Source organism: Nyctibius grandis, chromosome 8 (assembly GCF_013368605.1).
Source record: "Nyctibius grandis isolate bNycGra1 chromosome 8, bNycGra1.pri, whole genome shotgun sequence".
NCBI classification, from domain to species: Eukaryota; Metazoa; Chordata; class Aves; order Nyctibiiformes; family Nyctibiidae; genus Nyctibius; species Nyctibius grandis.
In genome coordinates, this window is record NC_090665.1 from 10,860,689 (window position 1) to 10,888,385 (window position 27,697).

General features: G+C 51.4%; 2 protein-coding genes across 6 annotated transcripts; one reads left to right on the forward strand and one right to left on the reverse strand.

Annotated features, from left to right (window-relative positions):
- Window positions 1-411: 411 nt before the first annotated feature.
- On the reverse strand, window positions 412-27,697 carry COPS7B (COP9 signalosome subunit 7B). 5 transcript variants are annotated; one of them, XM_068405827.1, is made up of 9 exons: window positions 27,610-27,697; window positions 26,778-26,898; window positions 25,489-25,664; window positions 24,201-24,276; window positions 22,562-22,650; window positions 21,782-21,984; window positions 20,388-20,493; window positions 5,230-5,364; window positions 412-1,228 (listed from the first exon to the last, which is right to left on the reverse strand). In XM_068405827.1, exons 3-8 carry the CDS (start codon window positions 25,648-25,650, stop codon window positions 5,269-5,271), a joined length of 732 nt encoding a protein of 243 aa, XP_068261928.1. In that variant the 5' UTR covers window positions 25,651-25,664; window positions 26,778-26,898; window positions 27,610-27,697; the 3' UTR covers window positions 412-1,228; window positions 5,230-5,268. The 5 variants fall into 5 exon arrangements, 4 of the variants coding, with proteins under 4 accessions (XP_068261928.1, XP_068261929.1, XP_068261926.1 ...); XR_011048599.1 differs by lacking the exon at window positions 412-1,228 and adding an exon at window positions 13,977-14,096 and having other exon boundaries at window positions 5,303-5,364; XM_068405828.1 differs by lacking the exons at window positions 412-1,228; window positions 5,230-5,364 and adding an exon at window positions 13,861-14,096.
- On the forward strand, window positions 5,217-8,316 carry NPPC (natriuretic peptide C). The gene is made up of 3 exons (XM_068405830.1): window positions 5,217-5,309; window positions 6,532-6,829; window positions 8,252-8,316. The coding sequence occupies exons 1-2, from the start codon at window positions 5,217-5,219 to the stop codon at window positions 6,814-6,816; spliced, it is 378 nt and encodes a 125-aa protein (XP_068261931.1). The 3' UTR covers window positions 6,817-6,829; window positions 8,252-8,316.

Sequence of the window (27,697 nt, forward strand, 5' to 3'; positions counted from 1 at the left end):
GCACACCTGCGCTAATATTGGGACCTCCAGGCTGTGGGTGAAATGCTGCCAGATCCCCATTTCTGGGGGGAAGGCATCTGAGAAATGGAGGACAAAGATGACCGTGGTGTTTAGCTTGGAAAATCCCAACAACCTGACCCTATGTTAGCTGTGGAGACGAGGCTGCCGGCAGCTGGAGGCAATGCAATTCATATCCTCCGAGGAGTGACACAGAGGGAGGCTCATGGTGTGGATTCACCCGTGCAATGGAATTGCTTCATTTTCTCAACTATCAACAAAAGTCTGAGACGTTGCGTTCCCACTCCCGCCAGCCCGGCGAGGCAGCTCAGCCCTGGAGCACGGCCATCCCAGTGGAGCCCCAGGGAAAAGAGACACCCAGAAAGTCAGGACGAGACTGGAGCATCCTGGGGAGCCCAGGGAAAATGCCAAACCCCAAAGCAAGCCCCCAGGGGAAAGCACAAAAGCACACCGTGCCTGCCAGGATGCCAGCACTTTACTAGCAAAGACCTGGGAGTCTCTACCTGGCGCTTTCCCTTGTCTCCTCACCCTCTCTGCCCTGGGAGGTTTGGGAAGGGATGGAGATACCCTCTCAGTCTCCATGTCTTTGCTGCATCTGCAGCCCCGTCCCCACCTGCCCCATCAGGGCGGTTCTTGGGGTCTCTGACCATCACGGTCCCGATTTGGGAAGAGGGGATATTGGTCCTGCCTGTGTCTTGGGCCAGAGCCCTCTTCCAGACCCAAAGGAGACAGGGGATAATGTAAAGTCGTGTAGTGTTTCCTGTAATGCCTCATTCTGCAGCAGCATCCAAAATAAACACCAGGGATGTTCAAACAGGTCGAAAGTTCCATCAGCGTTTCAGACACAGAGACCTGGAGGTGAAGCAGGCACCAGTGCTGCTGCAGCGCCCCAGGAGCATCACACCCCGTCCCCATGACTGTCTGGTGGCTGCCCGGGCCCTGGGGCTGTTGATGGCCACATCTGAGCTCCTGGCCAGTGCTCCTGCCCTTGGGGGCTATAGGGTTATTCCCCAGAAAAACTTGCTTCAAAGCACCCTCACGAGGCACATCGCCTGCTGCGTCCTGCCACAGAGGTGGGAGCAGACAGTCCCCTGTCACTGCATGAGCCGGTGTGCGCTCATTCGTCTCTGCAGCCAAAATTGAAATCCACCCCAAAACTGCTTCTTGATGAGCCTGCTATCACCAGACCCCTGGAGAGGTACCGTAAAACCTGTAAAAAAAACCCATAAAATGTAAAAAGCTCCTGTTGTGTCACCTCAAATCCTCGGTGGCAAACACGAGCGCATGTCTTGTTCCTGGGGACTGGTAGTTGGTGGTTGCACTGGAGGGGAATTAGCTCCTCCATCCTTGTACCTCCTCCACCCTCGTACCTGCTCCGCTCCCCTGGCCCTGCCCCAGGTGGGTGCCGAGCAATGTGGGCAGGAGGAGCAGAGAACAGCAATGTTTTGGGGCTTGTTCCAAAGCCACCGAGGGGCTTTGGGGCGGTGCTTGACCAATAGCTCATTGGGATGGCCACTGGTTTCAGGAAAACGTCGGCTGCTCCAGCATCTCCATCACATGTGCGCAGCTTTCTGATGTCTCTTCTTACATACAGACAACCGGCCCTCGCATGGAAATCCTCACACTACGCTTATCCATCGCTCCATCGGGAAATGCTGCCTGGGCCGTGGGAGCAGAAGAGACATAAATCTGGGCAGCCATTTCCCCGAATCACTACAGAAACGCACTCCCTCATGAAGAGTGAGTGGAAGAGAAAGGGGACAGATGGCTGGCTGTTCGCTGCTGCGGTGGCACAGCTTTCTTCAGGCTAGAGTCCACGCTTCTGTCCTGTAAACCTTCTCGGGGTCATCCTCTGGAAGGTGCCTGAAACCTGGCTTCTGACTTCAGCTGCCAGAACCAGGGCCTCAGCGCTGCCCTGCAGGATCCAGCCTCACACGCAGGCATTGCTCACCCCTCCCTGTGATGGGGCCAAAACACCCCGTGCTGCTGTCACACATACCCCCATGACCCATCTCCTCCCACCCTCCAAATCATGCTGGCACCAGTCACACTTTGATGAGTCCCTCCCCATCCTCAGGCACGGGGACCCGTGTGCCTTCTTGCACCCACACCCCCTCCACTCCCCTCCCCACTGCCTACACACCGACAGCCCCAACCCACCTGAGCTCCCCTGCTCAGGGGTCACCCCCGCTTTGGTAAGACTCAGCAGTATCTCCCCATTTTTAGCCCTACAGCAGCAATGTTTTCTGCTTCCAGGCAGTTTCCAGCACATGCAGCTTCCCACCCCACCCCGGGAGCGGGGCTTTCCGGGAGCAGGCAGGATACATCCTGGACCTGGGCGATGCCCAGCAGGACCCAAAGGGACAAGAGGCTCGGATCCGGGCTGGATGGAGCCAGCACCGCTGCCCCTACACAGACACCTCTGAATGGTCCTTAGTCTGCTGTCACACGGGAAAGGGTGCCGGGGACATGATGTGACATGAAGAGCAGTCAAATATGGATTTTCATGCCTTTCTTAGGTCACCCCCGAGCCACCCCCTCACCAAATGCACCTCCACCCCACACTGCCAGCTTCCACACATGCCCCGAGTCTGTCAGTTCTCAGCTCGGGTGAGCATCCTGAGGGGCCGTGGGCTAACAAAGGCACATCCCTTCAAGGGTTAAAAGCTTTCAGGTCCCCATCCCACGAAGCAAAAGGGTTTCCTGCTCTTAACTCCTTCCTGCCCACCCCTTCTCCCTTCTCTGAGTTTTTGCCACCCCGGTGGATCCGATCTGGTTTGAGTTAAGGGAAAGGCTTTGTGTGAGCCGGGCTCTGACTCCAGCGACTTTCAGCAGAAAAGGCAGGGTAATTTGAATAACAAGACTAATTGGATTTATAAAGCACAGCCCCCCCACCCCCTCCCCGCAAACCCAAGGCTCTGCACAGTGTGACAAAGAAAACACGCTAATGAAAACCATGCTGGTGAAAGGCGAGGGCGCAGGACGAGCCTCCTGCGGGCAGGCGCTGGCTGAGACCTGACCGCGGTGTGGCATTTGTGGCAACGCTCTAATACTCCGGGGCGAGGGGCTGGTGGAGAAGCCCCGACAGGGCTCCTGACCCCACGTCCCACAGCGGGTGGGGGGCTGGTGGCAAGCAAGGCGGCCCTTCCTCCGCAGGCTGTGGCAGTCCCCCCCAGCTGCCTGCCTCATCCCTTTCCCCATCCCGGGTCCCCCCAGGGAGAAGTCGCGGGGCAGGGCTGCCTGGAGCATCGGGGCAGGAGCCAGCACAACCGGGATGGTGACGGCAGGACCCTGTGTCGGTGACCTCGGGCACCCTGACAGCCCCAGACTGCAGAGACGCAGGGCTCAGCCCCCGCTGCTCCCCTTTCCCCTGCCCTGCTGAAGGGGGGAGTGCTGCAGAGCCCCAGCCTCGCACCCCACAGAGGCTGGATGTCACATCTTGTGGGGGATGAGAGCTGAACCCCGAGAGAAAGGGCCTCTCTCTTCTCCTCGCCTGCACCCGGGCACTGGGGCCAGCTCGCATCCCGACTCCATGGCCTCTCTGCCTGCACGCAGACAAGTGCCCAAGCACAACTTTACACTCCAAAAAGTCCAAGTTGTCTCCACCTGGCAGGCATGATGGAAAAACCACCGAGACCTTCTCCTTCCAGCTCCCGTTCTCATGGAGCTGAAAAGCCAATCTCTTTGATGTGTCCCGTGCCCAGCAGCCCAGGCTGTGCAGGAGGAAACATCTCCCTGCTCCCGAGCAGGGAAACCACGGACCCCCAAAAAGCCACTGCCCCCCGCCAGGGGCAGCTCCCCAGGGATTTGGGGAGCAGCAGAGCCCAGAAAGAACAAGAAAAGGAGCCAGAGGAAGGGACCAGCCTGGAGCTGACACCGGGGAGAGGGGGAAGAGCAGAGAGTGTTTCCCTGGTCCCAGGGAAGGGATTTGGGGTGCAAATCCAGCCTGGTGCAATCCAGCCCTGCAGGCTTCTGCAAAGGGGGGAGGTCTTTGCTCTGGCCTGATCCCAGTAAGAGCATCCCCCTCAGCTGGGGTGCCAGGGATGATGCCCAGCTCCATTGGCAAAAAGCAACCGGAGCCCCAGAGCTGCCCGGTGCCAGGCACAGCAGCAGCAGCGGCAAAAATCCTGCCCTCCTGGGTGCTGAAGGGGAAGGGTGAGGGCAGGGGGGAGCCCCCACCGTGTCCCCAGAGCCCCTGCGAGCCACGGGGGTTAATCCTGGGATCACATCCTTCTCCCACACCCCCCAGCTCCGGGAGCAGGTTGGAGGAGGCCAGGCTGCACAGCCCTGCAGTGGGTCAGCCCTTGGGGTCCTGTCCCCAGCAGGGACCCTGTAGTGCTGACTGTGTCCTGCAGAGGACATCCCCGGGATGTATGAAAAGCCCCATCTCCAGGGCCAAGGACACCATCCAGCCCCGCCAGGAGAGCGGAGGGAGCAGGTCACCCCCTCCAAGCTGAGGGACCAACCTAGGTACCCTCAAGCAGCACCACTGCCCCTTTCATCCCCCTGTCTCCCCAGCATCCCTGGCAGGGAGGGCAGTGTCCCCTCTCCTGCCTATCAGGGACCTGGGAGAGAAGTTGGGGGACAGACATATTCTGATTTAATCCTGGATGTGAAAAAAAAAAAGTGCTTTTTGTGCTCATTCCTGTCTTTTGGGCTTAACCCCCCACCGGGACACCCCCCCCCACCAGCCTGCAACAGGGACCCCAGGCTGGCCCGTGTTCTTCTGCAGGGGGTCACCGGGGAAGTAGGGAGGGAGCAGAGGGGCTGTGGGGCAGCTGGGCAAGGGGAGGGCAGACAGCTTGCAGGGGGTCTGGGGGTGGTTGGGGGGGCGTGAAGCCAAATGCCCCCCGCTTTCCCTTTCTGATCTCCCAACTCCGGGAGCCGGTTGCCTTGGGCTGATGTGTCATTTATTCCTGCCAGGGAAGAGGGGACACCCCCCCCCCCCTTTAAATTCCTGCTATTGTGGAGTGGGAGGCCGGGTTGGACCTGGTTGTTTAGATGACATCACCGAGCAGGTTGGGTTATAAAATGAATGAAGCAGAAAGCCCAAGTTCACTAGCTCGGCACTTCGCGGGCGGCAGGAGGGACCTCGGGGCTCCGCTCTGAACTTTGACTCCCGTCAGTCCCGGCCTCTCCCCGGGGCCCCCCTTGGCTCCCCAAGCCCCCCAAGCCCCCCTCTCACTCGGCCTCGCAGGATGCAGATCTCACCCTTGCTGGCTGGTGGACTTTTCCTCGCTCTGCTCTCCGTCAGGCTGGAGGCGAAGCCGGCGTCTCAGCTCCCACAGAAGGTACGGCTGGAGCTGCTCCCCGGCTCTCCCTCCTCTCCCCGTCCCACCGAGGGTCCTAAGGGCACAGGGGAGGAGATGTGGGGTGACTTTGGGGTGGCAGAGTCAGTGCAAAGCAGGATCCTCTTTCCCCATGGGCTTTTTGAGTGCTAGGGGACCCCCTGCTTCTCCAGCCTGTCCCAGGCGTGCATGTCCCAGGGACATCAGCCCCAAAACAGGGGCTGCAGGGGGATGCTCTGTGCCCCATACCCTGCGGGATCGGGGCTGGGGAGGGCAGGAGTCTGCTCCTCAGTGTCACCCCAGGGTCCCCCTCTGTGCCAGGCACTGAGGAAGGGGAGCAGACCTGGAACAGGGGGGCAGCAGGTGCATGGCGGGCAGGGTGCGAGGCCAGAGCCCTCCAGGCAGCCCTGCCCAAACAGGCCAGGCAGGGGCACGTGGGGTGTCCCCCGGGGAAGGGGCACCCCAAATGGGGGTGTCCCAGGGAGCTGGGTGTCCCACGATGCTGAGGAGATGGGATGCACTGGAGGCCACCGACACTGGGTGGCACTGCCCTGGGGGCTGGGAACAGAGATGGGGACGTGGACTGAGGGGTGCCCCAGGACAGAGGTGGGACAGGACTGGGGGTGTCCCTGTAAGGAACTGGGGTTCAGGCTGCAGAGAAAGGGGTGATACCTGGGGGGGGGGACGGGGAGATGAACGGGGGTGAGCAACCTCAGGGCTTGGTGGGCAGCAGCCCTGACCAGGGGGTCTGGGAGATGGGGAGGGGCCGTAAGGAAGGGGGTGTGCCCCCCACAATTGTGGGTCAGACTGGGGAATGGGGGGGGGGACCCAGAAAGCATTAACCAGGTGGGGGACAACGGGAAGGGGGAACCATGATCTCCCCACCGCTGGCTGGGGACACTCAGAGTAGTGTGAGACCTCAGAGCTGGGGGGGCATGAACAACCCTCGGGTCACTGTGTCCCCTGCCAGCTTTCGGGCTCCTTCAGATCATTGGGGAGGGGGACACACAGTGACAGCAGCACGGCTGGGGGTGCAGCACCACCAGCCTTTTTTTTTCGGGGGAAGGGGGGATGCAGTGACCCCAATCCCGCGTTGTGCATCACGCGGGGGGGGGGATACACCAACCCCGGTGCGTGTCCCCACGGGGGGGTTGTCCCCAACCCTGATACGGGGCGGGGGGGGGAGGGTGGCAGCGCTCTGACCCTCTCCCCTCTCCCCTCACAGGCCTCCCGCGGCTCGGCAGCGGCGGCGGGTCCGCCCGTGGCGGCGGCGGAGCGGGAGAAGGAGCGGGAGAAGGAGCGGAGCAGCGGCGGCGGCGGCGGCGGCGTGTCGGGCCCGCGGGAGGCGCGGGAGGCCCGGGCCGAAGCGCGGTCGCGGGCGGGTTGGGCACGGCTGTTACAGGACCCGCCGGGCCGCCGCCATAAAGGTCTCCATAAGAAGGGTTTGGGCAAGGGCTGCTTCGGCCTCAAGTTGGACCGTATCGGCGCCATGAGCGGCCTCGGCTGCTGAGGGACCCCTGGCGGTGAGTGCGCGGCGGGGCCGGGCCGGGCCGGGCCGGGCCTGGGGGGGTTCGGGGGGGGTCCGGGGATGTTGTGCTGCCCCTCTCCGTACGCGAGATGCCAGCGGGACGGGTTGCAAGTTGTTAACCCGCTGTGGCATCTGCCACCGCCGGCGCTGCTGGTGGGTAAAGAGGAGGACCCCCAAGCTGGCCTTAATGGCGCACCCACCCTCCTGCCGCCCCTCCTGCTGCCCGGCGGCCCCTGCGGAGGGGTCAGAGCCCGGCCGTAGCTCACGGCTCCCGCAGCAGCTCAGGCTGGATTCCCCCTAGTGTGAGCTAGACCCGTAGGCTTCGGGGGGATGCAGAAGGAGCTCTGGTGCAGCTGTACATTGCCCAGTTGGTCTCTATACTCGACAGACGCAGGTAACCGATGGACACGCGTTAGGAGGGCAGGGTACCCCCTGCGTGGCTGTGGTGGGAGGGTTAGTGAGGCACCTGTCTCAGACGTGCTCCAGTTCTTTTAATTTAAGGAAAAACAATACACAAGTTCCCCAGGTGTCTCCTAGTTGTGGTGACAAGCCAAGGGTAGAGCTTTCCTGACCAAGCAAGTCAGGGGAAGCTGGGAGAAGTTCTTCCCACAGCACGTCACAGCCTCTGTGCTTAGGGACTGATGGGCGAGAGAAGTGTCGCCTCCCTGCAGTGACCAGTTTGGGAGAAACACGGCAGCTCCCCCCCGCCAGCTCTCCCCGAGGGTGATGGCGGGGAGCAAGGCACCACTCTGGCCTGGTCCCTGCCAGCAGGTCACACACAGATGAACTCACCCCAGGGGAAGCGCTTGCCCACTGCAGCCCAGGCTACTCACTCTTCTTCCCACGGCACGGCCCTGCCCCACTCAAAGGGACGTGCCTTGGCCCTGCAGTAACATAATCGGGCACAAAAGGGACCGGATCCAGGCATCCTGCTGCTCTGCAGAGCAATGGGAAAAGCGGGGCCCAAGGGTGCCTGCAGGACGCCAGTGCTGGTCCACGGCCCTGCCTGGAGGGATGGGTGCTGCTCCTCTGCTCCTTCGTGTAGCAGCTCCTCACTATTCCCAAGGAATCACCCAGCTCAGGGCTCTGAGAAGCAGACACATGCTGTGCAGCCAGCTTGCACCCATCCTCTCTCGTTAAATTCCTATCAGGAAAAAAAAGATTTCTGCTAGTCCCCGGGCCAGGAGGAACAGCACGCTTCCCTCAGCGTTCTCCCCCAGACACCAAATAGCCAGAAAGCAAAGGGTGAGCCGCTTCCTTGCTTTAGCACAAGCAAAAAAGCTCAGAGAGGTTTGCTGTTGACTTCAGCATCCCCCGGCCCTCTGGCAGGATTATTCTCACAGGGGTTTCAGCTTGGGACGGGTAAGGGGTGCTGTATGGCAAGTACTAACAGGCACTTCGTTCTCCTTCCTCACAGGGGTTTGAACCCATAGTCCATTTTCTCCTGCCATGGCCAGGCAGGGCCATCCCCCAGGCAACGCCTAGAAGAGCAGAGACCCCCCCGGAACAGACAAAAGATGTGGCTGTGTTTTTCTTTTTGGTACGAGGAGTCATGGCACCAGCTGTTTTGGTTTTGTTATTTTTTTAAAAAGTGCTCTCTATCTTATATATATTATATATACAAACACTCACCAAGACAAGGGACAGTGCTTTTCCAAGAGACTGATGAAGCCAGCTGTATAACGTTGCTGTTTGTAAATTCATGTCATGCATAAATGTATTTATGTTGTAAAGCTATTTATATATTGTTTATAAAGAGATATTTATAAAAAAAATTATTTATGTAACTAAATGAAAAGTCAAGCATCGTAACATTTTTTGTCCTAAGTAGTTGAAAAACTTAAAACAAAAAAATCATTCCGTGTGGCATTTTGTAACCTGTCTTTATTTATCAAATTCACATACAATTTAAATGTCGGATTGATTGACTTTAAGAGTTAAAGAAGAAATTGTTCAGAGGTTTTAGAAAAGTCAGGAGTGAGAGAAAGGCCAGCTGATACCTTAAGTTTTGATCCCGCATGCAAAAGTAAACTTGTGCCCAATCCTGTGATGCTCTGATGGACCGAATCCTGCCCAGTGCTGCGTGCAGCCACGAGCCTCTGCAGAGCCCAGCTGAGCATCCTGCGAGAGCACGCGGCCTCGGGCAACTCATCTGTCGCCCAGATCCTGAACAGCACCCGTGGAAATAAGCCCATAGTGTTCAACAGCCCAGACCTGGATTGGTGGCAGCTCGACAAGAGCAGTGTTTGGCCTGGATGCGTTTTAACCGCTTCCAGTCTGCAGGTTTGGGTCCAAATTCCATCCCATAACTATAGCTTTGTCACTGGGCGCCGTACGGAGGCGCAGCCCCTGCCCGCAGCAGCACAGACACCACGCTGGATCTGGCCCCCGGCTGCGCTAGTGGGAACGGAGCTTCATGCCGGAGGCTCTGTTATTCTTAGGATCCAGCAGCTCACTAAGTATCTTGTTGATATTCGCGTTCGCCAAACCTTCGCCGCTAAGCTGTAAAGTCCCTTCCGCCAGCAGAGATTTATTTAACTGTGCCTGGGACAATACATAGACAGACCAAAATACACTGAGGGCTGGCTGGTAAGGATTCATGGACACAGCTGTTGCTACAGCTTCTTGCTATGTAAAGTGCATGAAATAAATCGTTAAAATGACTTGGAGCTCTAAAGGAAACAGCAAGCGAGGGGGTGGAGAGCGCATCAAACACGCACACTCCTGCGTGAAGGCTCTTTGGTCTCAAAGAGGCCTTAGGAAAAAAAAAAAAAAAAAAAAAGAGTGGCAGGTGCCCAGCCCAGCCGTGACAAGAGTCACAAATTATGCCCTGACCATTCTAGTGGGCTGGGAAACAAGGAGCATTGTGTTCTGCTGGGCTCTGGTGCCTAGGACAGGGCAAAAAGAAAGTCACCAAGACCTAGAGGCAAAGAGATCCTTTTCCTTGGCAACCACCAGGAAACCATAGAAACCTCCAGCCAGACTCTCCCCAACTATTAGAGAACATTAGGTTTACAGAACACGAGGATTCATCCAAACACCCGACAGCTCAATCAACAGGTTAAGAGCGCGCACGTGATGTTTCTAGCCTCGTACCAGCAATGCCTCTGTCAGAGACAGGTACCCACCTCGCGGTGCCCACAGAGTCCAGCTGGACGGGCAGCAGCAGCTGACGGACCACGTAGGATGTTGCCTATGGGGAACAAAATCAAGACCCTGGGAGGCCTGGCTGGGCAGGAGGCAGGCAGGATGGGCAGCTGGCAGCTCGGTGCCCTGCCTGAGGGTCAGCTAGGGCCCTCCAGAGATGTCGGTAGGTAATGACAACCCACTGTCAGGGCTCTGTAAGGCAAATACAACACCTGTGAAGGTCACCCTACCCACTCCACACATCTTTAAAGGAAAGGAGGAGCGTTCCAGGAGCTCCTAAAGAGATGTCCATCAGAAGGGACTGTCCACTGTCACCTAGCAAACCTAAGGGACAATAAGGAATCACTTACTGTCCAGACCTTGCACACCAGGTCCGAACAGCGGTGTAAAGAGATGGTACTACAGATCCTCCTCAGGGCCCTGGGCCCTTGAGCATGAAGCCAGAGTAGTGACCACAACAGAGTGCCAGGCTGGGACCAAGGTGGGGTCAATTCTCCTTCCAGCTTTGGCTTTTTTGCTGCAAAGCCAGAGATGGAATAAAACCATCTGCCTGGTGACAGAGGGCCTCTCCTCAACAGAGCAGAGGGAACTCGGTCTCAGGAATTCAGTCCCCAAAATTTGACAACTTCTGTGGGGCACAAGCCGCGCTCAGGTTGGGGGAGATCTCGGAGATCACAGCCTGGGGTCACGTACAGCCTGGATCCCCGTTTCTCCTCTGCAGCGTAGTCCGAGGGGAAAAGCGCAGCCCCACAGCACGGGTTCCTTCCATCCACCGGGCTTCCTGGAAAAGAGCAAGCCCAAGGAAAAGGAAAAAGCTGCATTGCAAAAGGACACTAGTTTGGCAGAAGGAGAGCGATGACAGCGAGAGCTCCCTGCGCAGAGGGAGGGGATAACAGCTTGGGTCCTCGCTTTGCTGCTTCCGCTCTGACCAGGGAATAAGTTACCCTGTCCCTCAGCACGCTGGCTTCCCACCTGCAGGATGGGAACATCGTGCCCACGTGTGGGTACGAGCTGATGTGCAAGAGAGAAGGCAGCACCAGGGGGTGAAAGAGCACTTGGGAAAACTTTCAGATCCACTCAACCTCAGCACCCACGTGGCACAGCCAGACTGGTGAGTCTGATGGGCAGAGTGGCCTTGGGAGTAGAGGTCAGTTTTCAGAGCGCTGACAAGCACCTTTCTCTGCTTGGCAGACAGGCCAGAATGGGAAACAGAAACAGCTCATTAGAGCACAGCAAGCACCTGATAAGGCCACAACTGGGTCTCCCTGACAGGGGCTCAGTAGGAAACAAGGCCAGCAGGAAAGAGAGGGGCCACAGGAATCTAATTAAGAGGGGAGGAGGCATCATGTGCAGCATAAACAAATTGATCTCATGTCACTGCCTCCCTTGTGGGACAGCTAGGTCAAATCCTCACGACATGCAGTAAAAGGATGCAGGGCCAGCACTGGAAAACTTCCTCGCCACATCCCAGCCCGGAGACAGCATAACTGAACAGCAAGAGCTGTCCTGGATGCAAGCTGCAGCCTCGGGGGGTGATATCTGACATCCCAACAGCAGACTCGGAGAATGGCATTTAGCAGAGGTGTATCACACACCGGGAAGCGAGGGTGGCAGGAGTCCCAAGCTCCTCTGTCCACACTCAGGTCAAACTAGCACCCAGAGGACCTACACGTTTCCTGCGCTACCAGCTGAAGGAGCAGCAGCCCCATCCAGCTTCCAAGTGGGAGCGCTTGTGACATGACATAGGAACAGCCTCGATTTCCCCTCTCCAGGAGCTACTCCTAGCATGAGACGAGCTGTAGGCCCCCAGTCTGTAAAAGCACACTGCTCTCTAGTGAAAAAGAAGAGTTTTCTCCAGCGCTATCTTACAAGTGCCTTGCAAAGCCCAAACAGGCCGGAGCAGATCTTGGAACTCCCATAACAGGGACACAGTTGCCCTTTAACATGTGGGAAATCAGTTCTGTTCCCCCAGCCCGTATTGCATGTTTTTCCCTGGTACCACTAACACAGCTTTCCTGAGGTATTTATTGCTGAAGGGTTACAAAGCCCCGCTCAGGTGAGAGCAAGTCCCAAACCACTGAAAAAAAAGAAAAGCCCAGAGCCCCAGAGCAGGAGAGCAGTGCCATTTTCCAGCTGGAAAAGGACTCGAGGCATTGAGCAGGGACTGCCGGGGACAGCAGCACACACGCCCCTGCTGCTTGCTCTAGGATTTCTCCAGCATGGGCTGCTTCCCTCAGAACGCAGAAAAACAAAGGGAAGGGATCACAAGGCAGCTTCCAGAGGGAGCCTGCGCTTGACATGAGCGCGAGTCAAAAAAGCAAGAAGGGAATTGAATCCAGGCCCCTTCCTGTCAGTCAGCAACTAACCTTGTCAGAAGGGATGGCAGCACTGACCGAATCAGGCAATTCATTAGGTTGGGGCACACAGCAAAAGCACACGCTCTCTGGAGCAGAACTACAGTGAAAATCCAGGGTAATGAGTTGCAAACTGCCTTTGTAAATGACACTTCTGCTGTGACTCTGGCAGGCTGGGAAAAGAGCTAATAGGAAAATCATTAGGTAGCATCCCTTTGATATTACTGAAAACAGCACAGGCTATTTCTCCTGCCCCCTCCATAATTAACCTGGCATATTACCCACAATCCTCCAGGCCGATATTCCCGCGGTGGACCACCTTATTTGCATCAGGGGAAAAGAAAGGTATGGTACACAGGCGAACGATGACTTCTAGAAAAGCTTAAAAAGCTTTCAGGTTTTCCCCGTCCCATACACACACATCTTCAATTCCATCGGCAACGAACCTTGGCCCAGCCAGGAGACCGAAGCACTTTACAAACCTCTGTCGCAAAGTCAGCATGCAAGAGAGAAGCTGTCCTGGGAAATGCAGTTGCGGAGGAGCTGATTTGCCCAAGGTTGCTTTCTGCAGCTGTAGCAGAGCTAGAACAGGACACAGCTCTGCGCTTTGCCCCTTATTTATAACACTGTCCTTGTCCTTGATTTCCATTGCACTAAACCAGGCAACAGCCTGTGTCTCCCTAGATTCAGAAGAGCTCTGAGGAGCAATGCCGACCCACCTGGCTTGTCTGCCAGCAAGGAGAGGTGTCATCTCACAGTCGTAATGTAAAAGGTATAGCAACACAGCTGGCAGGTGATCCTGTAGGCACTGGTCCTCTCTAACAGCTGCGAAGGTGACAATGAAACACCAAGACATTACTTCTTGCTCAGCCTTAGGACTGTGCTGATCATGAGACAGCAACTGAAACATCAGGGCTGGTGAGAAGAACAGCATCTTCAGGAAGAGTCTGGAATGCTGGACAGCACTACTCCCAAACTTAATACCCATGAAGATACAACCCTACGGTCACAGAATACTCGCAGAAAGGACGATCTCTGACGGAGCGAGGCTACCCTCACCCACCACAATGAGCTCTTCCGGAAATACAGAGGTATCGTGTGTGCACGAGCATTTGAAAAATGCCCTAACGATACTGAGATTCACAAGCTTCTGTGGGAGACCTGGAGCTGTGGAAGGGTGTCCTACCTTCTACTAAAATTGCACCAAGTGAGGACCACTGGCACAAATTCTTTTGCGCTCTGTGGGAAAATACACATTTCAGGACTGTTAAATGACCTTATGGCATCCTATTACTACCCAGAATTTCCAGTGTGCACACTCATTCGCTAGAGCAGGGACATCTTTTCTTCTTGACAAGAAAAAGCCATGGTCACAGCTATCACACTCATGCAATTTGCAACCCATAGCAAATACATCAGGGCATCTCACAAGGTCTACACACTGTGGGAAAAAGCAGCCTGCATGCCTGTGTATTTGGAGACAGGGAGCAAAGCGCTGCTCTGCCTAATCCTTTGCCTGGTTCACTGATCAGAGATGGGGGTACCACCACAGTGCCACTAAGAAGCAGGGTCCAGCCAATCAGGCTAGGGGGTAAATAAACGCTCTCTTTACAGTACACCCTTCTAGCTTCAATCACTTACCTCTGGTAGCTCTGTGGTAGGGCCAAACTTGATGAAATATCAGCAAAATGTCAACGGTCGCTGAGAGACACCAACCTTCACCACGGAGCAGAGTGAAACAATGACATATTTCTAAAAACTCTGCCGAGAAATTCAATCAGACTGTCAGGTTAAAATTACACAATGAAAAATACAAGGTTGAGGTTACAAGTAGGAACCGAGACCACTCTAAACTTTAATTTCCCTTTCTTGATGCCCCTGGGTTATTCCCTCTCAGACTACACAAAATTAAGCTAGACACATTCGGGTTTTGGTTCCCTTGCATTAGATCAGATGCTATAGAGGGCTTGCAGGGGGTGGGGACCAACAGAAAACTTTGTACAGGAGCAGGTGCCAGAGATCTGGCTACCTGGGTCTACCTACTTGTGGGGCAGGTTCTTCAATTTCTCCATTTCCCCATTATTCAGAATAATAAAGAGCAACGTTGTTTCTCTCCACTGCAAAGTTTGCAAGAGGCAATGCTGAAGTAAGAAGTACGTAAGTAACAGGCTTAGGAATGGATAAGCTTTGACTGTTTTACCCCAGCAAGAGTGGGGCTTTATGTGGTTTTCAAAATCAGAGGCTTCTCTAAAGAGCTTAGATGCACTCGTATAAACCTGTACAGAACTGAACGTTTAGAAAAACTGGTTTACCCATGCAATTTGTTATGTTCTAATACAACTATCAAAGTTGATGGTGCTCTCCCTTCTGCCTCCCCTGCAATGAGTAGGCCAACTTCCTTTCTGCGCACACGGACCAATGCATTTTCCCCTCATAGGACAAGAACACTAAAAACAAAACCACCCGCTGGGTTCTGTATCATTTTCCATTCTTCCAGCGGCAGAAAGCCGTTCAGCAAAATTCACTTTGCAGGGCTGGTGGGAGAACGGCCACCTCTTACCACCACTCTCTTCTATGGGAACAAAAGCTTCCCTTTCCCCAGCTCCACTCTGGAGAGCAGCTCTGCAGGCCCTACTCCTGTAGCCGATCCATGAAGAGAGACCTGCAAGCCTGCATGCAGCTCCACCAGCACCCATGGGATTTCAGAAGTCTGCACAAGACTGATTGCAGGATGGGTCTCAAATCTGAACACAGAAGGGTCTGTCAGCATCACTGACTTTCCCTCCTGCTCTCAACAGAAGACTAAGCTAGCATTCAACTTATCTAAGGAGGTGAGGGGGGAAGTAAAAGAACAATAGCTTTCCAGCCAAAACTTTTTTTTCTGTGAAAAGACTGATATCAGCATTGCTTTATCATGTTCCAGAATTGCCTCATGTTAGCTGGTATCAACTGAGTCACAGCAGGAATGCCAGGGACATTTGTTAGCATGAGGCACAGCTTTAGGGCTAGGGCACTCTACCAGCACTGCAATCAGCCGAGATCCTCTCTTCCATTTTCCAGCTCAGTGCTCAATTCCATATTAAACAAGCACTTGTACAAGTGGAACTGCAGCACACGAAGCTAGACAATAAAGCCCTGAAGAGCAGAGGGAAGGCAGCTCCATCTACTTTGTCTCCCTCTGGGTGGAGGAGGCAAACAGAAGTTCAATAGCTCAAACTCTTGTCCTGCTGCAATCTTGAAGTGAGCTGCAGCTGGAGCAGCCCATTGCTGCCATAAAATAAAGTAGGGCAGGATGCTCTCCCACATCAGGGAGCAGTGTCCAGCAGCACTCAGACAAGCCACGTTAGCTGCCTCCAGCAGGCACATGCAATACAGGGGAGTTTGCATCAAATCTACCTCTGCTTCCACCTCCCTCTTGTCCCCACAGCACAATTAAGCTTCACAGGCACTCCCCACTCGAAACCATCTGCAATTCAGCCCCTACCAGCCCCTAATTCACACAACTCCACTCCAAGTTGCTGTCCTCCCTGTAGTCACAGGCAGTCAATGCAGTCTTTATCTGTTGTCCTTCTCAAACAGCATAGCACCTCCTGCATCCTTCCCTGTTAACAACTATGCCTTCTGCTTCATTCCTGGAATAGCTTCTAACTCTTTCCTTCAAGCCAGATTCATTAACCAGCTGCTGCAGAGCTGTTTGCCTCCCCCAGGTACTCTGTGCATGTCATTTGTTAATGACTCATCTCAGACTGGGCTCATTACAAAGACGCCCCCCCTCCTTTTGCGGCACCAAGCACGTCGCTGGCACACCAGGAAAGCCAAACATGCAAACAGCTCAGCTCCCTCCAATACCCCATTCCCTCTCCGTCCTCTCTCACCGTCAGACATGGGACAGCTCTTTATTCAAAGCGCTATTTCCTCCTTTGCTTCTTTGCTGATGAAAGGCAATGTGCACTGAAGCATAAATAAGATCTTCACCCCCAGACACGCTTCGAGAACAGCAAAAACGTAAGAACAAACTCGAAAACTTCCAACACACTAAAGTAGCTTCAGCAAACCAATGTGACTCCTGTAATTGGCAAGGAACAAACACCAACGATGCCAAATTCGCATCTATTTCCCCAGCAGACTGTGGCTTGCCGAGGAGCTAAAACGATTTCCAATGGCATCTGTATTCCTCCTGCCTCTTTGCAGGACTGATGTTAAAAATGGGAAGGAAAGAAAACAGCTAGCAAGGACCACAGAACCTCTCCTCACTAGTCAAATCTAGTGAGGAACTGGATGACCAGTACACTGCAGCTGCCCACACAGGAAGCCAGAAACAGTCTCAGTCCATCTCCATCACACAAATCTATTAGACTTGGGTACACAAAGTCCACCTACACCTCCTGAGAGGCTGTCAGCTAAACACTGGGAGAAGCTAGTACAGAAACTAGTACTGCCACTGCTTGGGAAACAGTTCCCTTGAGATACAGGGGAAGGCTTCGTGCTCTGGGCTTATTCACTTAACATCCTTCCCTGGGAATTTTTTGGCTAGCATTTCCAGAGAGAGAGCGAGCTGGCAAAGAATCAGAAACCAAATTACTTGACCCAGAGGCAACTGGATGGGAGGTATTTAAATCCACCTCTCAAGATTAAAAGCTGGTGTGCCTGCACTGCAGGAGAAGGAAAGAAGAGGAATTTATTTTCACAAGTGTACAGCAAGTCCTGTGACCGAGGACTGAAAACATGCAGACCGCAAAGAACTCTGGTAGCAATAAGAGGAAGGCACGTGCACAGCACAAGCAAGTGCAGGTGACAGCTGGCTGCAGAACTGGAGCATCGTCACAGTCCTCTGCTTAAACAGCTCACGGAAAGCCCTTCTCTTTACAGCATGGAGTGAAGTGAAATGCAGGGGCCAAACTACAGAGCAGTACTCTGCTAGACCCAGAGGAAGGAATCAACTGGCCTAAGACAGAGCACAACCACAAACCTCCCACAATCAGGCATCAAAGGTGTTTAGGCTCAGGACACTGGGCTCAGCTACCAGCTTCGCCACAGATCCTTCTGCACAAATTTGGACAAAGTTGAACTACTGACAAAACAGGAAGAGCACTTCCCTGCCTCCCGGGTGCATCAGGGAGATTAGTCAGATATTCTGATAATGTAACATCAAGAATCAAGTAGATGCTCAAGTGAACAAGTGCTGTTGGACTACAAGCCTAAAGCAGCCTCAAAGCCAAGACTCCAGACTCTGACATTAAATCAGCATTTTTAATTTTTTTTCTAAAATGTGCTTTTTTGTGAATTGCTGTTTCAATGCCAACCCCACCCTCCCCCTTAAAAAAAAACAACCCACACCTTGCCAAACTAGGTGCAAATCACCTGAAGTTAGTCCATAACAAATAAAAAACACAAAACAAAGGCTGAAATGCTTTAGAATCACAACAGTGTACAAAAAAAAATGGAGGAAAATACAACCTGAACATGTTCAAAATTCAGAAAGGCTAGTCAAGTCCATTGCTTCAGCAAGGGGATGCTGCTGCGACCCCTGCCAGTGGGTCCTGGGCCACCAGCCTGCCGCGATGCTAAACAGGCTCTTCTCCCATGCAGACCTCTTTCGCTAGCATCCAAGGAAGAACGAACGCATTACCCTTTGAAGGTATCAAGAGGGGAAACAACTCACAAGCAGCTCTGGGAGGTCACATCACATTCAGAAGGAACAGTTTCTAGTATGCCCCTAACCACCTGCAAGAAGGAAGGCTTGAAAGAGCAACCTGTTTCCTCCTTATCATATTGATGCCTCAGAGATGCAGAACAGTGCTTTAAATCTGTGAGAGATTAAAGGGCTTAGTAAGGGCAGTAAACAGGCAGTTAAGTAAACAGCCCAGCACTGGATCTCATCTTCACAGAGCGAGGTAGTGTGAATTTCACCCCAGTTTAAAATAGACAGGGGTAGCGGAAAGGCTGAAGACTTCCATGTAAAGCAGTTCCTGGCCTAGAAACTTTTCTGCGCTTCCTTTGGGAATGAAAAGATCTGTGTTGCTGGCTTCCTCGCTCCCAGCCTGGCTTTGGTAGCCACACTTCAACCCTGGGATTCAGACACTTGCTATAGAAGTTCTCCCAAGATCCGATTTAGTACAGCAGCTTCCTCAAGGTTAAGCAGCAATGAGACTGGCTGGGAGGGAGCAAAACTGTTGACAGATTTTTTTTTTCCCTGCCCCTTTTGGTTAGTCCCTCTCTTTAGAAGTCCCTCTTTACAGGACCAGAACAGGGACACCCTGGAAATTAATAGGGGCTGCACAGTGTAACTTAGCCAGGTGCTGCTAACTGGGAGCTCTATTCAAACAGGGCTTTTATTTGCCAGCCTGGAAGGGACTGGCCCAGAACCCACTGAAAAAGGAGACACAGGCCCTTTTTTGCTCCTCCTGTCGTCATTCCTAGCTGAATGACATTCAGACGGTATGTTCTAGTGACGGCTGGAGACCAGCCCTTTGACTTTGGACATCTTCTTTGTGGGCTGCCTTTGTTCTGTGTGTGGAGGGCACTCTCGCTCTACCAGCTGCTGTTCCATCTCCTGTGCCGACGACGAGGCTGTAGCTTTTAATGTTTTCTTTATGTTTGTGACCTGGCCAAGAAGAGACAGTGAATCAGCACCTGCTTCTTCGTCCCTTCGCAGTAGAAACTCTGTTCATAAACATATTGAAAAAAAAAACCCCTGGAGTACAGGGTGGAGATTATAAAATAAACTCTCCCACCAGCAACATGCTCTTTACTTGAGTTTATTAACGGTAATGTTTCATCCTCACCTAGAGCCAGGAGTTGTTAATATTTCCAGTCTGTGTCCAATGCGGAATAATTAGAGATTACTTTTTTTTTCCTAAGGGTCAACGGCACAATATTGTACCACCTTTCCAGCTGGCTGGAGGGACGTGCTACTGCCTTGGTGCAGAAGGCAGCCATCCTACCCTTCTGTTGGCCAGAAGCAAGAAGGACAAAGGAGACTATGCAAGAAACAAACTTACACTTAGGACAGCACTTGAAAAGGGAAAACGCCATTTGGCCTAGAAGCAGGAACAGAAATTGGTTTTGTGGGAGGCAGCAGGAGTGCTTCTGCCACTCTGGCTGAAAAGGAGAGATACAGCACCATACTCTGTCCCCTGGAACCCTGTAGGGTTCACCAGAAATACAATGAACAAACCTTAAAAAAAAACCCAAACACACAGGCCAAAACAAGTTTGGGAGTCAGGTGTGCCAACTCCAGGCCAAAGGCACCTGGCAATCCAAATGCGCTACGGATGCCAATCAAGCCGCCAAGCGTATGCTGCTTCAGAAGGCAAATGTAAACCTGCAGGGACGCAGCACTCTGCGAGAAATAAACCCTCAGCAAGCGTCTCGGGAGGACCATTTTCACCTTTACAGCTGTATTAGCCAAGATTTGTTCTCACAAATAAATACACATCAGCAGGGGCTATAATCGCGTGCCCGTGCTGCCATCTACCGCCCAGCTGCAAACGCAAGAGCGGCAGGAGCGCTCCCAGGTCACGCTGCTGAAGAGAGCGTGTCAGAGCCCTGTCTGGGTGCTCAGCTTGACCCCAAGAGAAGGACCCCGAAGGAAGCTGCCAAGGGCACTTCTTGCAAAAGCAGTGAGACTCAAGAGATTTTTGTTAACTACACTTTCAGGTTTAAAAAGAAGTGAACCTTCTTTTTTCCTTCCTTCCTGCCTTGTACAAAAGGAACAGAATTGCATCCAAGCTCTATGTTAAAAGCACACTTTTCCTAACAAATCAATTCAGGAAATCATAGCTAGTGCAGCCACCTAGCCTAAATTTATAAAAATTTATAAAGAAAACTTCCAACCTGCTCAGAGCGGCCAAATTTGATGTTTGTGGTATTACCAGTACATGGAAGCAGATGTGTTTTCTTCCTACCCCAAACCAGCACATCTGATTTGCGTGATTGCTAGCCTACTTCAGAGAAGTCATGACCATTAAGCAGGTGTTACTGGAGTACTTTCTTCAGTAACCAAACATTTCTCAAAAAGCATAGAGTGGTCTGAAGTGACTCTGTACCCACCTCTATCTCCACCTGCTGTTGAGTTCGGTGATGGTTCTCTTTGTATTGGTTCGCTCTAAGTACTTGCTGCTCAATTCCTAAAAGAACCGCTTCACAACCATCGCACCTGCAAGATACAAACAATGTCAAACAGTGTTTAGCAGTTCTCTGTGGAGCAGCTCAATTAGGCAATCTGAAAACTCACGCTCACCTATAAGTTTAGATTATGACATTTATAATTCCTACTTAAAGATTACAGTTACAAAAAGTTGGCAAGAAAAAGCTTTGCTGTTTACCCAATGTATTTCACAGCATTCTTTAGCTAGTCCATGTTTTTCTTACCTGCCCATCAAAAAGGGCAGGTTCAATGCACTTTTAACTTCCTTTTCAATCAGAATTACTGCTTAAAAGGGGATGCAATGCATTTTTAAAGGTAAGTAAAATTCTAAAATTAAACAAAGAAGTCAGACTGAGTGAATCTCCCTGCCTGTTAAGCGTTCAAAAGACAAGAGCGCTCCTCCAACACAGAACTTGTTAACTGGAGAGGACAGAAAGGGAATTGGCAGTGGGTTCACTGTTACCTTCCAAACAATGCTGTAAGGTCCTGGAAGCTGCCAGAGCCCTCCCGCTGAGATGGAATTGAGGGAGTTGGAGTAGAGAAGCAAAAAACCTGCCCCCACCTCAAGACAGCATATTTGCCCAGTAGTTTAATTACTTTTCATGCACTCATTACCATAGCAACTGGGAAGCAATTCCCAGTCAGGTCAGAACCTGATACAGGCTCCACAGTCTACAGGGGAATTTCTTTGGGTGGAAAGGGAATCCTACAATAAGATGAGAAGCAGCTTCCTGGCAAAGGTACAAACAGATAGTACCACAGTCCCAATATGGTTGCATGCAACCTGCGTTTGCAGGAACAAAGAGAAGGCAAACAAAGGCATCTGAAACTTCAAACTTGAAGTGACATCTCCTCCAAAGAACTGTGATTCTCTAGAATTTGCCCATGCAGTTCTCATCACAGTGAAAAAGGCAGAAAAGTAATGGACAATTCTGTTTTCATTATCAAGTGTAACAGCAGAAAGGGGAGTAGTTCCCACCAGAAGACCATGAGTCCAGTCTGGCCTGTCTGTTTGAAAGGGCCCTTGACTCCTTGATAAGGTTCTGCCGTGTAAAATCTACACTGAGAGCAGAAATTCAAGACCTAGTATAGTCTGACTCAATACATAACACAAATTGAATCCTAGATGGGATCTGGGAAAACTTATACAATAGACTTCTCCTCCAAGTGCCTAATTACAGCGTAAGATGACTGATTAATGGAACACAGTGAAATTGAGCCAGCACTTGAAACTTTGAGGAATAAGAAAAAGACAAGCTATGTACAAGGAACAGGGAAGGTGGAGAGACTGCCTCACCATTCCTGGAGTGTTTTGACAATGTTACTGATGTCCTTCTTCTGAATGTCTCTGCCGATACAAAAATCCACCTCTAGCACCTGGTTTCGTTGATCCAGCTTCCCCTGGATAATATCTGTATAAACCGCTTCAATAATTAGGTCTTCCAACTCCCTCAGATTCCTCATATCCAGGTCCTTCAGCAACACAGAATAGGGAATGCACTAAAAACAGCAAGTCCAAGAATAAGTTAACAGTCCTAGAGCCAAAATGAACAGCTAAGTCTCAGAAGGTCAAGACCCAAATGCTTATTGTAACCTACGCTTTAGCCTGCAAGTACAGCAGTGACAGAGCGTGGCAGAACAAACGTCTGCTACCAGGCTACGTAACATTCTGACACAACTTTGATAGTTCCTGAAGCTTTGAAAAAAAAAAGGAAAAAAGGTAATGGCATTGGAGAAGAAATTAAGAGAGCTGATTAGTTTTCTCCAGAACAAGTCATCAGTGTTTTTAAGAATGATTCTCCATCTCCAGCAGTGAAAGAAGCCATACAAAGTTTCCCAGCCTTACTGGCCAATTTGCATGGCAGCTCAGACACCCCCACATCTCATCCATGGAAGTCCACTAAGTTAATGTTCAAATGCACCCTGAGAAAATACTCTACATTACAGGTACTTTCCTAATTGCAGGATTTTTTGCAAGTACTCATGCAGTCCAATACAACTCCAATGCTATGAAATCGATGCCATTTTCAAAACCAAACAAACAAAAAGACAACTGCTGCCATGCAGTGTACTTTACCTTCATCCTGGAAGCCAGGCTTACAATTGTCAAGTGTTTCAGCTTGTTTTTCTGAGTCACTGTTAATTCAGGCAGGTTATCTTTCCTTGCTGTTAATGTTAAAAAGACAAGATTCAGGACTTTCCTTCAAGAATTATGTAATCCAGGCTGCAAAACTTCAGGCTGGTTACACTACACTAAACCCCCAAAGGCTGAACTCCTCCAGCTACAGTGGGTGCTGGTGAGCAGAGAGAGCTGCCACTGATGACAGACTAGCACACCCAGGGAGAGACAGGAGAAGTTAAAAAACAAGTTGGTAATTCCATTCTTCTCTGCTTCTTTAGTAATTCTGGTTTTGGAATTAGAATGTAATTCACATCTACACAAGTGGTGTCCTTCCAAAATGGCTGGTCAACACTTTGTTTCTACCACCAAGTCATTTTTATTTCATTAATGAACTGACAGAATAAAATATTCCACCTTTGCTGATCTGGTTGTAAACGCAGCTGGTTTTATTTTTCTGGAAAGATGCAGAATTTAGGGTTGAAAGTGTAAAGTAGCAGGCTGAGGAAGAGAGGAGAAATTATTAATCTAGATGGCCTCGCTGTCATTGTATTCTATCCATGTGCCTCGTGAATATTTAAAATCAGAAAGGAAACTGGCAGCTTTCCAAAGCAAAGAAACTTTTCAAAACATCTGCTTTAATGGAAATTAGTGTTTTAGGGCCACTCAAGTTCTCCCATCCATCCCACCTCATTCAACACACTATATTTTGACTACTTTTCCCCCTTTCTCTTTCATCACTAGAAAAGGAAGGACAAACTGCGCTGTCACATGCTGGGACACAAGAACCCTGCACAGCAAACACATCCTCTAATCAGTCACAGAATTCATGAGGCTCATGTTGCTCCACAGCCACTGGAATTTCCAGTCCTTGCACTTACGGATGTCACTTCTCACAGGAACTAGACAGCTCATCCACCACAGCGATAGCCAGCACTATGACAGAATTATTTGTCACACTGTAATGGTCTGGATTAGGCTGCTACCCCCAAATGAAGTGTTAAATTGTAGCAGAATGGAAGCATGAGCACCAGAGATAAAAGCACATCCCGACAGATACTAAGATGATTCACACATAGTCCTTCTGAAGCTGTATAAAAGCCATTATTTCCATTTGTATTCTTGCTAAGAAATGCTTCATATTGTTTCAGCAATGCCATCACAGAATAAAAGGTCATCCCATAAACCATACAGGTTTTTATAAATAATGCAGAACAATTTTGTTTAAGTTTTCTGCAGCTTCCATAACCAGTGTCATCTAAATTTCAAAACAGATGTCTGAAATTGCACCCTGCAGAGGTAAGTGGCTCGTGAACGTCAACGAATACTGCTACGGACCAATTCAATCCAGTGCTGCAGTCCAATCCAAACCAGTAAAACACCATAGTGTCTAGCCCTTCCTTCACACTTCAGCAATTAAAAAGCATATACGACCCAGAGACCCGCTACGAACAATTCTCTTCCCAAGCAAATTCTGTTCTTGGACGCTTTCACCCAGACACACGACACCAGGTACCACAGAAAGCAAAGAACTGCCTCTGACAATTCTAAAGGGCAACCCAGTCTCGTACTCTGCAAACAGGCGACAGTCTCTTACCTACATAGTCTGGGTACGTTCCGTATGCAAACAGGTTCAACAACTGGAAATAAGCAGCATTAGACCCTTCAGCAAGCTGGATGGGAAGAAAACAAAAGAAATTCCATGTAACATGGTAACAGCCAATACAACACTGGTAGGTAACTTCTCCAGAGCATGTTTGAAATCTACATAGGACAAGTAGTACCCAGAAAAGCAATTAGTCCAGATCTTAAAAGAGCTGGAGCCTCTTAAGGCCTCACGAGTAGCAGCAAATTTCAGCAGTTTCAGAGTCAAGATGATCCAGCCATTTCTATGCACCAGAACTTAACTACAGTTTGGACTGTAAACTGCTTTGTGCGGCACCTTAGGAGGTAAAAGAAAAAGGCGACTCCTAATTTCAGCTGACAACCTACAGGGCCAGCTCTTCTCATCGTGTGACAAGCAAGCAGGCAATGCTGTGCGTTGGTGAAGCATCCTTGCCACTACTGGGAAAGCTAAGACAGTTTACCTGCAGAGCCACCGAAACTTCAAAGCAAAGCAAGGAAAAACATTTTAAGCTGAGTGCGTTTGAAAGTAACAGCACTCCCCTCACATGCAAACACTTCACTAGAGCAATTGCAGCACCACGCAGTGATTTTTATTGAGTGGGGTTTTTTTAATACCATTTGCTGCACACAGATCCAGGAAAAAAACATACTTGCGACTTGATGCTGAATAACCATAAAGGCATTTTTCGGCATATCTAAGAGCCCGTTTGGAAAGCCAGACTTGCTGTACGCCACATTACCCCAGCTGCAGAGATATTCAACCTAGATTCCCTCATTGTAGTAGAGGGGGGTGCTGGCAAGGCATTCTCAGTAAAAGCTCTGGATCTTACTTTCCTCCTTGGTTTGAAATGGATTGGGTTTGGTTACCACCCAGGCCTGATACACTAGACATCTGTTCACAAAGACTTTTGGAGAGCATTGAAGTTATGCTTTCCAGGACAATGAAGGAGTAGAAAGAGATATTTTCATTGTTGGCTGGCTAGGTGCCTTCTTAAAATTGTTACTGTGCTGCTGCCAGGTTTTGGCTGTATTTGCAATCGCATTAAGGTAGCAAAGCTTTAGATAGGTATTTTTTAACATCTAATACATACAGGCAAAAGCACCATCAATCTCTCATACACAAACATCTCGGAACCAAGATAAGTTGCACCAGGCCCTACCTGGCACAGAAATTTCAGGCACAGGCTGTCTGGAAACTTCTGGAGTTCCCTTACACCGGGAGTGCAGAAGGGGCATTAGGATAGAAGCTCATCTCTTACCTCTTGCACATTTGTTAACTCCAATAGCTCTCCGAAGACATAAACCCCAGGAGCCTCCAGCACTTGATTTATAAGAGCAGTCAGAGCTGAGCCACTTGTACCTTTGGCTAGTAAAATAAACTGCTCTAGAAGATTGCAGGACGGTTTCTGTTCTCCTGCCATTCTAGGTTTTCAATCTGTCAATAAAAGACATGATATTAATACATCCTTTCTCCTCTGCTGAATTCTGTCTGGCAGTGGATCAGAGGGTGTGCTCAGCATAGTAACATTTTGGTGTCAGCAGAGACACATTTTTCTTCAGCATTCAGAGGGCAGCCCAGGAACCCAGCAGGTTCAACTGCTGATTTATCTGGGGAGCAAAAATGATTCACACAATATCTGAGCAAAATTTCTGCAGACTGTCTGGTCAGTTCCCTGCAAAGGATCTACTCCTGCTAGTAGGAAAGGAGTTTAGATTCCATGCTGTTTTCAGACTTTTCCTTCTACTGATGCTGCCAAATAATGCCAACTGCAACGATGCTTATTATTATGTCTATTAGAAGCCAGCTAAGACTTCCTCCTTCCTCATGACGCAGCTTCAAAACAGCAACTAACTTAATTCTCTGTGAAGAATTGATCTACCTTGTAGGCCCACATTCGACATCGGCTACAGATAAAGCTGCCTACATAATTCCTATTGCTTTCTGAGCCTAAAAGGCAAAAAGAGCTGTGGCCTGTAAGTAGCTTACCAGTCTACATTGTACAGTTAAAGTGTTTTGGGTTAACGGGAAACCTTAAGTGATAAAAACACCCTTTCTACAAAGGCTCCATTTAAGTCCCCACCAAGAGAGGTCTTTGTCTTCAGCTGTTGCCTGACATTTCTGGTGTGCATGTTGTCTCCCAGCACCAACATGCTGCTTTTGAAATGTAAAACACTATTTACTAACAAGTCCAACAAAATAAGTTGTTTGTTTACAAACAACTAAGGAAAAACTTCCGAAGCATTAGCGGATAAGAGGGCTTTTGTGTTATGTTTGTATAGGGTCATTACTAAGTATAGCACATAACCTTTACTCTGGTGAAGAAAACCAAACACCAGAGAACATGTCTCATTCTGTGTGACCACTGGGACCACAGCTGCCCTCCTGGGGGTGGTACAGTAACACAGGTGTTTGCACTGTTTTGCCACGCCTAACCAAATTAAGACTTATGAAGGCAATGCAGCCCACTTCCTTTATTTGTCAACTTCTAAAAATATACTTCATTCATTACACCTGCAGGTACAAACGGTCTCAGTCTGAGCAGGCAACCTTTTGCACTCTCCACACAAGGATTTCAAGGCTCTCAGTGTCAAGTCTCTTCGGGATTCTTTCCATCAGAGGCGCACGTGCAGCCCGACTGAACTGGACCCCAGTTATGAGCGAGAAATCCCTGCAATGCAAAATAACGCTCTGTGTGGCTTCCTCGCACACCTGAGGGTACCGCGGCACTACTCTCCCGCTCACAGATAAGGAGCGGACACAGAGGACAGACAATGTTCTCAGGAGGGTTCATGAACTGACTGAGCTGGTAACGAGACCCACACTTCACTGTTCCCAAGCCATCGCCTCCCTCTCGGGTACTCAAAGCCCACGCTGGTGCACGAGCTTACAGACGCCTGCCCGGCTGTACCCGTGCCCCGCTAGCAACGGAACGCCAATTCTTTCCCCCTCGCCAAGTTAACGTTCAGACAACCGCGTTGCTATTGCAACGTGTCAGCACAACCGTGTCACCGGGACCACCTCGCTGCTCTGCCCACAACCCGCTTACCCTGGTGAGAAGCGACTGAAATACAAACGGAAGATGCTTTAACGGACCCAGGCCCCCCGGCCCTCCCGGCCCCACAGACCCCCGGCAGGGCCCTCGGGCCCCGCCGGGCCGGCAGCCGTGCCCCACCGGGCGGGCCGAGCCCATCCGCAGGCGGCGACTGACCCAGGGTCCCGCCACGGGGCCTTCTCGCCCCTCACCGCCGCCCCGGTCCCCGCTCGCCCCTCAGGGTTCGGGGAGCCGCACGCCCGGCAGCGCCGGGACGCGGCGCGGGGAAGGGAAAAGGTCGGTGCGCGGAGGGAGGAGCGGGCGGCTCCTCCCTCTCACCGGCGTTACCTCAGCGCTCACAGCCTCCCCGCCCGGCCTCCCGCCGCGCGGCTCCCAGCGCCGTGTCCGCCGCGCCTCACGCCGCCATGATGGCGGC